Raw genomic sequence first — 13481 nt, forward strand, 5'->3', positions numbered from 1 at the left:
AAACAGACTAGACAAAGTTAGTGATATGAGGCTCCATGCAGAGATGCCAAAGAAAGTTATTTGAACTCATTCATAAAGATCCATATCTTTATTTCACAGTAGCTTTGGGTTTAAAATAGGCAGAACAGTTTTTTAAAGTGTATGAAATGGAAATATTGAATATAGCTATAAAGATCTATTTCTGCAGAGTGAGTGAAGTTTTAGACCAGACAAAGGAAGGGCTAGTGTAAAACACAGGTTGAAAGAAGACAAAACAGCTTTTGGTAGAAAACAAATAGGATAAGAGATACTTCATATATATCTCTAGTGGGTATATGAAATGTGACAAGCATATTTTTCTCCCTTTGAAAATATCAAAGACTAGAAAAAGGAAAATGTGCAACTATAGAGGGAAGACAGAGAAGGGGCAAGGGGGAAAAGACTGTAATCTAAAGGAGCCAGTTGCTGAGAGTAAGGAAGACTGAGAGCTTAGCATAGCAGAGACTCTTCAGGGTCAGGGATGGGGTGCAGGGGAATGTTGGGAGGGAACTCAATAAATGTAAGGGTGTGTGACCCAGTCTTAATTTTTTTCTCTCCTTAGGAGATGCTGTCCATGCTGGGAGAACAGAGCAACAGCTACAACAATGAAGAATTTCCTGATCTAACTATGTTTCCCTCCTTTTCAGAATAGAACTATTGGGGTGAGGATAAGGGGTGGGGGAGAAAATCACTGTTTGTTTTTTAAAAGCAAAACTTTTGTAAACAGAATAAAAGTTCCTCTCCCTTCCCTTCCCTCACCCCTAAAGCATACCCCCTTTCCTTTCTGGGATTTCCTTGCTCTCCCCTCCCCTTACCTCTTCAAGGTAACAGTTATAGAAGAAACAAAATGAATCCCCAAGGCTTTTTATGACCCTTTGAAAATTTGAGGCTAGGTGAGGTTAGAATGCCTTTTCTTATGTCTCCTGACCAGAAGTTAAACAATAATGATTTGTACTAGGGTTAAAGTACAGGTTAGAACCTGATGTCCATTATTTGCCTTGGATACATTATGACTTTTTTGGAAAGAAATTGTGAATAGAGTGGAGGAGAGGAGATATGTCCTCATATTTGAGGATCATGAAACGTGGTAGGTATATATGGGGCTTTGGGAAGTGAACATAGGCCCGTTCTGCTACCTATGAGCAATTCCTCTGGAAAGAAACGTGAGACTGAGTGAGCGTTTGTGTATGTGTGTGTGTCTGTATGTGTGTGGCATGCACGTTTCTGTATTTCTTTCTCCCTATTAGGGAGTTATGCAAAATTTGTCACAGATTTTTATCTTTGTCTTTTCTGTGTGCCCTTCAAAGAGTTCTAAGAAGATAAATCTTCCAAGTATTTTCCACTTAGTATTGCAGCCAAAGAGTGTTTAAATAAATGTCTTTGCTGCACTTGTATTTATGCTCAGCTAATATGCAACTATAGGCAAAGTCTTCTGTTGATATGGTTGATCTCTCAAACACATTCAGTGATAAAGCTGGATCACTCCCGCTTTTGGTGCTCTCGCCTTATCTGGAAGATCTGCAAACATTACCGAAATAGGCTGACAAATACTTGGAGAAACCCCAGACTTGGCCATACAGATAATGCTGCATTTTTCTATCAGAATCACACATTATGTGTGTTCTATGGAGGTTATTTTCTGCGTGGAAACTCAACTTCTTGGATTAGCAGTCCCAGTGAAAATCCTTACTGTTAGAATGTAAACCAAATACAAAGCCGTCTTGTAAAATAGCCTCTTTCATTTCATCCTCAAAATATCCTGTATAGTACAAAACAAATTTAGGTTCCTCCTGGGCCGATAGTTCTTTCCTCTCTGCTCCCTTTCCAATCTTGCGATTGGGTTTTGCTTAAGAATGCAAGTATAATAACTCCACGTGTTAGGTGGGACCTGGATTCCCATCCCAGCAGGATCAGTTGGTAATTATAGCCATATAAATACAAGTTACTACTCTCACCCTTTGCCTTCCTCAGGTAAGTTATATATATCAGCCTTTTTTTTTTTTTTTTTTAATTGGCTTCGGCTGGTATCTAAGTGCAAGACGGAATTAATAAGTGAAGACATACTAAATGTATTCATAGGGGACTAAGGAAAACAGGTGGCCTTCGACAGGCTGAGGAAATGTCATTTCCTGGGTTTCCCCTCCCTTTTGTCTTCAGTCTGGTGCCAGATAGTGGAATGGAAAGGAGACAATTTATTTTTTTATTCTATGTGCACACATACAGTATACATATATATTTATATCACAATTTACAAAACCAAAAAGTTGAGTTTCCAATGGAATCCTTGTTTTTTAATAATTGACTGTTTTTAAATGTGATCAGGACTATAATATTGTACAGTTATTATAGGGCCTTGGGGGAAGGGGAGGGCAGGGAGAAGATGCTCTGGGGGTTTTGTTTCTGCTTTTCCTTCAGGGTTTTATTTTTGATTGTTTTGTTTTTTTTTCTTGTTGGCCATTTCTGTATTGCTGGCATCTGTGCTAAGCCTTACAGTGGCAAAAATGACAACATGTAGCAAAGATTTTAAAACAAAATATTTTTTCCTTTTGTAAAAATTTCTTGTGTTGTGTGATATTGATTGCGGCTTTTATTACTCCTTTCTGGTCAGAAATCAACAGACACCCACAACTAAAGGGATCCACTGCTTGAGGTTCAAACACACAAGCATAAAGCACAATGTGAGTCTTTAATTTCAGGAATCAGAAATCATACAGCCCTAATCACTCAGCACCTCTCCTCCTCATTTGCCCTCCTGATTCTGACACATTCTGAGTAAAATTCATCACTGACATTCTGACCACATTGGGTGGGGGTGGGGTTGTCTAAGCCCTTAGGAGAAAGAGGAAGAGTTAGGACTTGAAATCATTAGGGCACACATCTGGATGCCTTTCCCAGTATGTCCTTTGAATTAAAAAGAGTGAGAAACTTGGAAATTTAAACTGTTGAAGTCTGGGCCTAGTTTTCACCCAGGACCATATGATTCATTAGCCACTCTTAAGATCTTGGGGCACACACAATAAGCCTGAGTTCTTGAGAACTCAGCTAAAAACCAGCCTGGAATCCAGCTAAGAATTGAATCTGAATCCCATGTATTAATCCTTCTCTTCCAGTGACCCTCTTTCCCCACATCTGTTATGGAAGAAAATGAATCTTGGGGGTGTGGTTTAGTAACTGAATTAGACTCTTATGATCTGTCACATGCCTGGATTTTGGGGAAGCATTTGGAGAAACTCATGTGACTAGACCTAGATTGGGGATTTTAATAATTGAGACATGCTCATCAGACATCCACCATCTGATAGTGTTAGCAATAGAGTCACATGTGAGTCCATCAGTCCATTGATTCAAGTGTTTTAAACAAACAGGAGTAGTTTCTGTTGCCTTTTAGAACCAGTTTCATCTAGACTTTCTGGGCAGATCCTCCCTCTGCAAAACGGCATTAGGCTAGAAAAACTATTCCCCTGCTTAAAGCCATGACAACTTTTAACCAACAGTATCATAAAATACAATTTTGGAGCTTATGTCTTTCCTTATGTCACTCATCTCTAGCCTTTTGTGTTTCTTCCATCATCCCACAGGTGAGGATCAGACACAAATTTGAAAACTGGGGTTTCACTGTTAGGATTTTAGGGAGGTGGGTCATTAATAAGAAAAGGGTAGGGAAAGATACATTCCCCCTGATATTATAATAAAGGATTTTAAAGAAGGATGAGGGAAGACTGGGGCTATATAGCCCTTTCCCCAGCAAAGGAAAAGGTAAGCCCCAACTACAGTAATGTGTACTGATATCTTTTTTCTGCCTCCAAAGAGTCATGTGAAACTCAACACCTACCTAGTAACTCTCTGCTCTAGCACACTACACTGCACACAGAAACATTGTGCAAATCTGCTCCTTCCTTCCTTCCACCTTAACCCCGCCTTCTCTCAACATTTCTTTCCCCGCCTCCTTCCCTCATCCAAATTTTCCAGCCAACCGCTGGAACTGACTTCCGCAATCCTAATGGAATAAATCTAGCACTCCTAGTCTTCTGCTCACATTAGCCTGCTTCCTGTCTGAAAGGAGCCCAGACAAGATTCCCAGCAGCAGGTAATATTTTTGACTTACTAGATTTTTTAGCTCTCTATCTTAAGAGTATTAGGGATGTAGTGAGTTGGGGATCAAAGTAAACTGTATAGGCTCTGCATATGAAAACATGCCCTTCTTAGTTCCTTTCCTGGCCAAACAAAATCTGAATATCTTCAGGATTCCTTGTATGATTTGTACATATGCACACCTGGTTGGTACTAAAAGTAAAAAACAGGGAATTCTTACTCATCCCTCAAAAGTAGCCTCTAGAGTTTTTTGTTTTGACTACTGAGGAGGAGGAAGAGTGGTACTACTAGGTGGTAACTGGGTATTTCTGTTCTGAGACATCAAACTTTTTAACACTCCTGCTATTAAATGTCCTGCTAGACATTTAACACTGGTTTGTAAAAAAAAAAAAAGGACTATACATTTAGTTCGTGCAAGTCTTAGACTTACTAGAGTGACTGCAAATTGTTCTTAAAACTGAAGAATCTGCAATTATACCAATTCAAGAAATGAGTGAAACTTCACTTCTGAAATACTGTGAATTTAATCATTTTCCATCCTGCATTCTAACTTCAGTTCTGAGGCTCTTGCCCTGTGTGGTAGTCACAGAGGTTTTTTGTTGTTGGAAAAAGAAAAGAAAACCTACTCACAAACATCTGGTTAAGATTAGGGCAGTTTCCGGTCTATGGAGGGAGGGGTATGAGAAAGGAAGAAGAAATGCATAAGGAGAGTGAGGAGGCAGTAAACATTGTTAAATGAGAAAATGGTATCAACTTTTCCCTTGTTCTCTCCTGACAAGATCTGGAAAAGTAAGAAATGAATGCCTTGAAGAAATCATTAGGAAGCAAAATATAGCTGGAAATATCTTTTATGTGTATTCTCCAACCCATTCTCACTTTGCACTTACTTTGTCCATCCTGAAACTTGGAGAAGACAATGACGAAGACAAGTGCTGAACCCATTCATTCAATTTCTACTCCATTTCTGATTGTACAAGTGTGCGTGTGAGTGTTGGTTGAGTCTCCCTATGTCAGGATATTTAGAACTAGATGTACCAGCACCTGATGGAAATCCAGCCTCTTCCTATCATCGTCTTAACATATACAGATCACTCTCAATTCCTTGCTGCCCCATGGTTCCGAGGAAGGGATTATACCTTTGGGTTCATGAATCCCCTAGGATTATTGTGTGTGCATGCATTTTTCCTCTGAGAGGAACTATTAGCTCCTCAAAGGAGTCATCTATGACTTTAAGGTTAAGCCACCTTGTGTAAATATGGCTCCAGCTATTTTCACCCTCCAAGCCAGGCTGTGAACTTATGCCAAATGGAAGTGTCTCCCCTAATTATTCCCTTCCCCAGGATGTGGGGACTCAAGCTTCTGCTGTTACCCATGGTGAGCTTTGCTCTGTATCCTGAGGAGATACTGGACACCCAGTGGGAGCTATGGAAGAAGACCTACAGGAAGCAGTATAATGGCAAGGTGCCTGGGAACCCAAAGGGAGCATGGCAGGAGAGCTGGAACCTGAGATCTCCAATCTTAGCTTCCAGACTTCCTTCTTCAATCCAAATACAGTACTTTACTCCAACCAAGCAAACCTGTCCCTAATTCTTAACATATGGTTTTCATTTCTGTGCCTCAACTCACCATCTATCAAGACCTATCCTTCTTTAACTTTATAACTGGCTTCAATTCCCTGTACCACAAGAAAAAAAAAAATAGTGTGACTGTCTTATATTTGTCTTTTGGGAAGACTTTTCAGATTAATGCTATTAATCTGAGTAATTTTTCTGTAGATCTCTCCATAGCTTTGCATTGTATTATTTGTATTTGCTCCCATCTCACTTTTAGCATGCTCTAATAATTCATGATTAGTTCCCCAACTACATTATAAACCCCTTGTGATTGTAAATTGTATCTTTTCTTCATAGTATCACATAAATTTGCATACAGTCTATGCAAGTACTGACTGTGCTCTGTTTAGGTGGATGAAATCTCTCGGCGTTTAATTTGGGAAAAAAACCTGAAGTATATTTCCATGCATAATCTTAAGGCCTCGCTTGGTGTCTATACATATGAACTGGCCATGAACCACTTGGGGGATATGGTGAGTTGAGTCTCAGCTCCTGGCCCACCTAGAATTTTTACCTTAGTTCCCTGCTAAAACCTGGCTTCTTTCTTTTTTGTCTCAGACCAGTGAAGAAGTGGTTCAGAAGATGACTGGACTCAAAATACCCCCATCTCATTCTCAAAGTAATGATACCCTTTACATCCCAGACTGGGAAGGCAGAGCCCCAGACTCCATTGACTATCGAAAGAAGGGTTATGTCACTCCTGTAAAAAATCAGGTACTCTTTTTGGATATGTGTAAGTAATCTAGCATGATCTATTCCTTTTTCTCCTGCTTTGTTGTCAAGATAGGAGGGTAACATGAAGAGGGAACAAGGAATTAAGGTATATTGCATGCTAAGAGAGTAGCCTATTCTGTTATTTAATTCATCACCTATTTTTGTACATTTAGGTTACTTCTGGGGTTTATTATAGTGTTGCAGATGGTAGAATGAGACAGGCATTATTATCTTATGTACATGTATTATTAAACTACTAATGTGTCTGAGCACCAAGTACAGCCAGAGGAATGAGAAGTTATGCTCGATTTGTGTATAATATGTCAAAATGTATTCTATTGTCAGGTATAACCAATTAGAACAAATTAAAAAAATAAAGTGTTGCAATAATCACTCTTGTGCATATATTTTTGTGCACATGTTAGAAATAGTTATGCAAAATAAGTCCTAAAATTGAAATTGCTAGGTCACAATTTTTGGAATCCTTTCCAAAAATGTTTTTACAATCTTACATTCTTATCAGCATGAAAACACCAGCTTTCCCATAACCTGAACAGAGGATTATATCAATAAGATGAACTTAATACTCATTTAACATATACCACCCCCTGGAACCTATCCAATACTGTGCTGGGCAGTAGATTCAAGATGGCCAAGACACAAGCTGTGTCCTTAAGAAATTATCTTAGAAAGATCAGGAAAGAAGAAGAACTATAACCTAGCAGAACAAACACTAATAATAGCTAGTATTTTCTGAGAGATTACTACATTTAAGGAACTTTCGAATTATTTATGTGTTAAATCTCTTAATCCTTGTAACAGTTCCATTAAGTATACTATAGAGCACATTTTCCAAATGAAACTGAGGCACATATAGGTTTAGTAATTTACCCAAGGTCACATAATTGGTGGGTGCGAAGCCAGGGTTAGAACCTAGGAGACCTGCCTCCAAAGCCAGTACTCTACTTTCTCTGTTCTATGGCAGCTAACAGTTATCAATAACAACAATAGCAATAAAATAATGCAACAAATGTTAAATGAAGGGGAATAGGAGCACCTCACAACAATGGCAATGTTTGTGTCAGAATTTGTGAAATGCATGGAATTTCATCAGGCAGGTAGATAGACAATACAGAATGTGTGACCAGGAATGACTCATAGTTGCTCTATATGCCTCTCAGGGTCAGTGTGGTTCCTGTTGGGCTTTTAGCTCTGTGGGTGCCCTGGAGGGTCAACTCAAGAAGAAAACTGGCAAACTCTTAAACCTGAGTCCTCAGAACCTGGTGGATTGTGTGTCTGAGAATGATGGCTGTGGAGGGGGCTATATGACCAATGCCTTCCAATACGTGCAGAAGAACCGGGGTATTGATTCTGAAGATGCCTACCCATATGTAGGACAGGTGAGACTGCTCTGTACAGTTGTATAGCTCTGTAATGGTCCCTTTTTCTCTAGCATGATATTTTTTATTGGAAACAACTCCAGAAATCTTGTATTTTGTTATCCTATTCTGCTTTCTTAACCCATTTTGTCACATTGGCCCCAATGTGGAATACCTATAAAAATTTAAATATAGTATAAAATACAGTATATAATGATTATATAATTAAGTATAATAGTATTATAATATAGTGGTTATATTATAATGTTTATATAATAATATAGAAGCTCTATGTTATTATTTCTAAACTATTTTAATATACCTGTGTCAATCTTGTTGAAATATTCACAGAATTGGAAGATTGCAACTTAATGAGTTAATGGGATGATTTCCCACAGAAGGCCAAGAAGATTCCCATGATATGGGAGAACTTTGGGAGCTTAGCTTTTTATCTTTCTGCCCTGGAGAAAAAAGAGGATAGGTTATCCCATAAAACTCTGAACAGGTCTCTATAACCCTCTGCTAAATTCTCCACTCCTACAACAAACCCACAAACCTACCATGCTATTTTTATGAATCATGTGACTTTATTTTGTATCTCAGTGGAGTTTTATGAAAATTATTTAAGTTAACACACTAGCATATAACATGAGACAAAAAAACAAGTTGCTTCATATTTATTTTAGAGATAAAAGAATTAGCTTATTTTCAAGTTTGAGGTCAGCCTGGGAACTTAGTGAGAACCTGTCACAAAATAAAATTTCCAAAAGGGCTGGGGATGTAGCTCAGTGGTAGAGTGCTTGCCTAGCATGTGTGAGGTCTTAGGTTCAATCCCCAGTATGCCAAAGAAATAAAAGTTTTAAAATAAAATAAAATAAATAAATAGTGATAATAATAAAATAAAGTCTTTAATCCATATATAATTTTCAGAACTGATAGGTTCCAACCAAGTCCATATATGAACTCAGACTGCCACATAGGGCAAAGCATACTAAGGTTACCCTAACAGATTAGCTTTTTAATTCTGAATACATCATATCAATTAGTGAGATAACCTGTGCATGGTAAAAAATAGTCTTTAACTTTTTGTTCTATTATAATATTAAAAAAGAGAAAGGAGGTGCCTGTGCCATGGGGTCATGCCTCTAATTTCAGCAGCTCGGGAGGCTAAGGCAGGAGAATTGTGAGTTCAAAACCAGCCTCAGCAATGGTGAGGTTCTAAGCAACTCAGTGAGACCCTGTCTCTAAATAAAATGCAAAAAAGGGCTGGGGATGTGGCTCAGTGGTTAAGTGCCCCTGAGTTCAAATCCCATGCGAAAAAAAAAAAGAGAGAGAGAGAGAGAGAGAGAGAGAGAGAAGGGAAGGAAGGAGGAAGGAAGAAAGGAAATAAGTCCTAATGGTGTATGCAAAAAATGAATGTGTTTTCATAATTCTCTGCATCTTTATAATTCACAGCTAATGTAAAGGTGTGTGTACCAATATTAAAAACAAATAAATACTATCAGAACTAATAGTTGATAACTCATCCATTGAAAACTTGCATCATTTACATTACAGTATTAATCAGTTTGTTGAGAAATAGTTTAATGAATGGCTTGTTCTAAATAATTTAAATGAAAATTATAAAATACTTAACTCTATTTTGGAATAAAAGGAACATTTGACTTCCCCTGCACCCTCGAATAATTTCTTCAGCATTTTAGAGCAATGTGGAATAAAGTTGGCCTTTTTATCAGTTAAAATGAAGACTTAGCCAGACAAGGCACATATTCCATTTTTTAATAGACTTCCTTCAACTTTATAGTTTCTAAAAGGAGTTATTGTCCAAAACCGAAGGGATTTTTCTTCTCAGATGAGCTTGTGAATGAATGGAGGGAGGTAAAAAATTTTTTAAAAGAAGTGATTTGATGGGGTAGCAGCCAGATAAGAATATTTTAAAAGGACAATAACATAAAGTGATTCCAGTTATAATGCAGACTTTTCTGATTTTAGTATACCATCACCTGAGTTCACATCAAAATATCCTGTTTTACTTGTAAATTGTGGTGCTGGAGATTGAGCCCAGGACCTCATGCAGGCTGGCAAATGCTCTACCAGAGTTACATTCCTAGCCTAATATGCACAATTTTGACACCAGGAAGCATCAGGGATTTGGATCACATGGCAGGGAACAAAGGACTCTCAATAAATTATTAAGGCACCACTAGACCATTGTAATCTTAGAATATCATATCAAATGCTCCCATTATTGTTAATAGATAATGTATTCTTCTTATAGATGTAACCTTAAGGTTTTGAAGGAATAGTCTATAGGAAGATATGTTGCCATTAGACTCTATAATTGTGGTTTGCCAATAAAACATTGCTAATTAGATCCCCAAAGTATGGTGTTAGAAGGTCACAAACTAAAATGCTAAGTTATTAATTTAGTTTAGTATCATGTTATATGCTTTTTTAATATCTGTCTCTGATGAGAGCACAAGGGTCTAGTCAAAACTCTGCCTCACATTAGGTTTCCTGATACAGATGCAGAGGGCCAGGTCCTCCCCCTAGCTGGGCTTTAGCCTTGGCCTTTTCCTCATAGAGCAGCTAGTACTTCCTGTACCCTGAGGCTCATACATACTACACAGCCAGAAGATGACTTATGCTTTATAAAAAGTAAATCTTAGGGTTGGGGATGTGGCCCAGTGATTAAGTGCCCCTTGGTTCAATCCCTGGTATTTGAAATAAAATTTAAAAATCTTATTTCAAGCTGGGTATGGTGGGTGCACACCTGTAATCCCAGATACTCGAGAGGCTGAAGCAGGAGGATCTCAAGTTCATGGGTAGCCTAGGCAATGTAGTGAGACCCTGTCTCAAACTCAAAAGAATTGGGTATTATAGCTCAGTGCTAGAATGTCCTTGGGTTCAATCCCCAATACCTCCAAATCATCATCATCATCATCATCATCATCATCATCATCATCATCATATTTCAGAAATCTTTTCTTACCCTGGTGTAATAAAAACAGTTTCTCTTTCTTAAGTTCTACAGTTTTTCCTTATGTCTTTAAACTACCTAGAGTTGGTTTTTGTGAGTGGTAGAAAGTAGGAATCTACTTTTCATAGTTTTCTAAAATGGTAAGGAGGAATAGACCTAGAAACTTTAGTCTGCTTCCCCTCTTAGTTCACCGACATTGCTCAAAACATTAGTTAAGTTTCTCATTCTCCAAATCATTGCCTAATGCTTGGTCCTAGTCCTATTACAACCTTGTTTGTTCCAGGATGAAAGTTGCATGTACAACCCAACAGGCAAGGCAGCTAAATGCAGAGGGTACAGAGAGATCCCCGTGGGGAATGAGAAAGCCCTGAAGAGAGCAGTGGCCCGAGTGGGACCTATTTCAGTGGCCATTGATGCAAGCTTGACCTCCTTCCAATTTTACAGCAAAGGTAAGAAGCAGTGCCTATAGAACATTCTCTTTTATGATGTGGGCATGATGACTTCTTGAAGGGCTCTGAACATTTTTAGTACTTACTTAGTTTTCATATTCAGACTCAGTCTGCTAGAGAAAAACTGACATCTGTCACAGTGTAAAGCCATCTCTGTTGTAAACTGTTTTGACTGGGACAGCGTCCTAGGAGTCTCCTAGACTAAAAGACCCCACTGGGCAACTGTTGGATTGCAAGAGTCTCATTTTGATAGTTTGTTTCCTAGGTGTGTATTACGATGAAAGCTGCAATAGTGATAATCTGAACCATGCAGTTTTGGCAGTGGGATACGGGATCCAGAAGGGAAAGAAGCACTGGATAATTAAAAACAGGTAATGATGGGGATACTACCTTTGTTATTAAATTGCCCTTATGATAGTCAAACTAACTTCCAGCTTCTGGATATCCCTTTATTTCTCCCAAATAAATAGAAAATTATCTCAGGTTCTTCAGTTCTACCTTCTCAGAGATTCTTAATTCTTAAGCTAACATTTGATGGCCAGAGAATAGTGCAAGGTGCTTATAACATGCACAAATGAGTAAATGTCTGCTTTCAATGACCCCTCAGCCCAATATAAAAGACCGACTTAACTAACCATGACATAAAGGAGCACAAAGAACCAACTCCCTTCCTTAGTAATCTCATCTGCTCTTGTAGTTTCATCCATCTTGTCTTTGGAATTTTCTCCCAGTTCAAGATCACTGGCCTCAGCCTTTCTTAACACAGAGTAAATCTCACTCTACTTTCAGTTGATAATTCAACATGATTTCCATCCACTTTTCCAGATCTATCTCCCATTACATTCTATCAGGTACTGTGTTTTTCAGTCACATGATCCTAACATATTTCCTGTCTCTATTGTCAGTTTCACACCTCCACTGGCAACACATTCCCACAGGTCCAAATTCTATCAAGGTTTTCAGCACAGCCTCAAATGCCACCTCTTATATCAAACCCTTTTCATCCTCTTGATCAGAAGCAATCTATTCTACCTTTGAGGTGGATAATATTATCTCCTCCACTTGTTAACTTTTAAACTTATCTTTAAAGGTCAAAACCATCTTACTTATTTTTGTGCATTGTCAAGAACTTAGCACAATATAGTAAATGTTTTAAAGAATAAACTGATGGTAATAAGTATTTTTCTTGTTGATCCTACAGCTGGGGAGAGAACTGGGGAAACAAAGGTTATATTCTCATGGCTCGGAATAAGAACAATGCCTGTGGAATTGCCAACCTGGCCAGCTTCCCCAAGATGTGATTCAACCATCCAATCTCATCCTGTTCTTTCATTCCTTCTATAATGGTGCAATATAATGATGTACTTTGGAAGGGAATAGGTGGACCATTCTTGAAGCAGATGTTGTGATGCTGAGATTGTCTGTTTAATTATTCTATTCAGTGCTTCAAGTGACAACCCTACTACTTTCTTTCTCTCCACCCAAGGCTGTTTTATTTGTGGCCACAGAAGGAATTTCCCTTAGAAGAATGTATACTCTTAGACTAAGAGATGTGACCACAGCCTGCCTTGACTATGTTGTCTAGAGCTGATGCTATGCTAATAGAGGCTGGTGATCTTCAGTAGGCTAAGTTCTCATTCACTGGGACTAGTTAGTTTTAACTATCATGGAGACTAAGGTGACCTGACGTCTTAGTTTCCAAGTTCTTTTATATCCTTACGGTAGAAATTTCTGTGTTTTCTACTCCAATTCACAAGTCTTTGGTACAAGTTTACATGATATAAAAAGTGTGTTTTCTTTTTCTTCCTTGGATTTTTGGAATAAAGTATTTATCTCTTGCCTACAATTTAATAAACAGCATTTAGAACACATTCATTTTGTGATGGGTATTGTACTAGGTGCTAGAGACCAAAATATGTACTCACAGTCTGACTGGAAAAAATATCACATAATTCATTCCAACTCATTTATTTGTTCATTCCTTTAGCCAGCATTTTTTGAGTACTTACTCCATACCAAGAATTGTACTAAATTTCTGGGATTAAATGGACCTGAGGAGATCCCAATATTTAATACTACCTATGGGGCAACACAGGTAGTATTAAGTGAAACACATACCTGAGTCTTGAAAAAATGTCAAATCTCTTTCTGAGGTTCAATACCCTAAACTTTCACTATCACCAAAAAAGGAAATTGAAATTCCTTAAAAAAATTTTTTTTTCCAGTACTCAAGATT

At 38.1% G+C, this 13481-nt stretch overlaps 2 protein-coding genes across 7 annotated transcripts in view; both read left to right on the forward strand.

Annotated features, from left to right (window-relative positions):
- The window catches only part of Arnt (aryl hydrocarbon receptor nuclear translocator), a 72045-nt gene extending 71269 nt beyond the window's left edge, over positions 1-776 (forward strand). For all 5 annotated transcript variants that reach the window (XM_047541749.1, XM_047541755.1, XM_047541764.1 and 2 more), the window contains one exon: positions 581-776. In XM_047541749.1, coding sequence (XP_047397705.1) covers positions 581-670 — 90 coding nt within the window. In that variant the 3' untranslated portion in view covers positions 671-776. The remainder of the gene's footprint in view (positions 1-580) is intronic.
- On the forward strand, positions 662-13116 carry Ctsk (cathepsin K). Of its 2 annotated transcripts, none has more exons than XM_047541792.1 (8): positions 662-680; positions 5451-5571; positions 6074-6196; positions 6282-6437; positions 7619-7837; positions 11080-11245; positions 11511-11616; positions 12447-13116. In XM_047541792.1, the coding sequence occupies exons 2-8, from the start codon at positions 5452-5454 to the stop codon at positions 12544-12546; spliced, it is 990 nt and encodes a 329-aa protein (XP_047397748.1). In that variant the 5' UTR covers positions 662-680; position 5451; the 3' UTR covers positions 12547-13116. The 2 variants fall into 2 exon arrangements, with proteins under 2 accessions (XP_047397748.1, XP_047397740.1); XM_047541784.1 differs by lacking the exon at positions 662-680 and adding an exon at positions 918-4105.
- The last annotated feature ends 365 nt before the right edge of the window (positions 13117-13481 follow it).

This window comes from Sciurus carolinensis, chromosome 1 (genome assembly GCF_902686445.1).
Source record: "Sciurus carolinensis chromosome 1, mSciCar1.2, whole genome shotgun sequence".
NCBI lineage: Eukaryota > Metazoa > Chordata > Mammalia > Rodentia > Sciuridae > Sciurus > Sciurus carolinensis.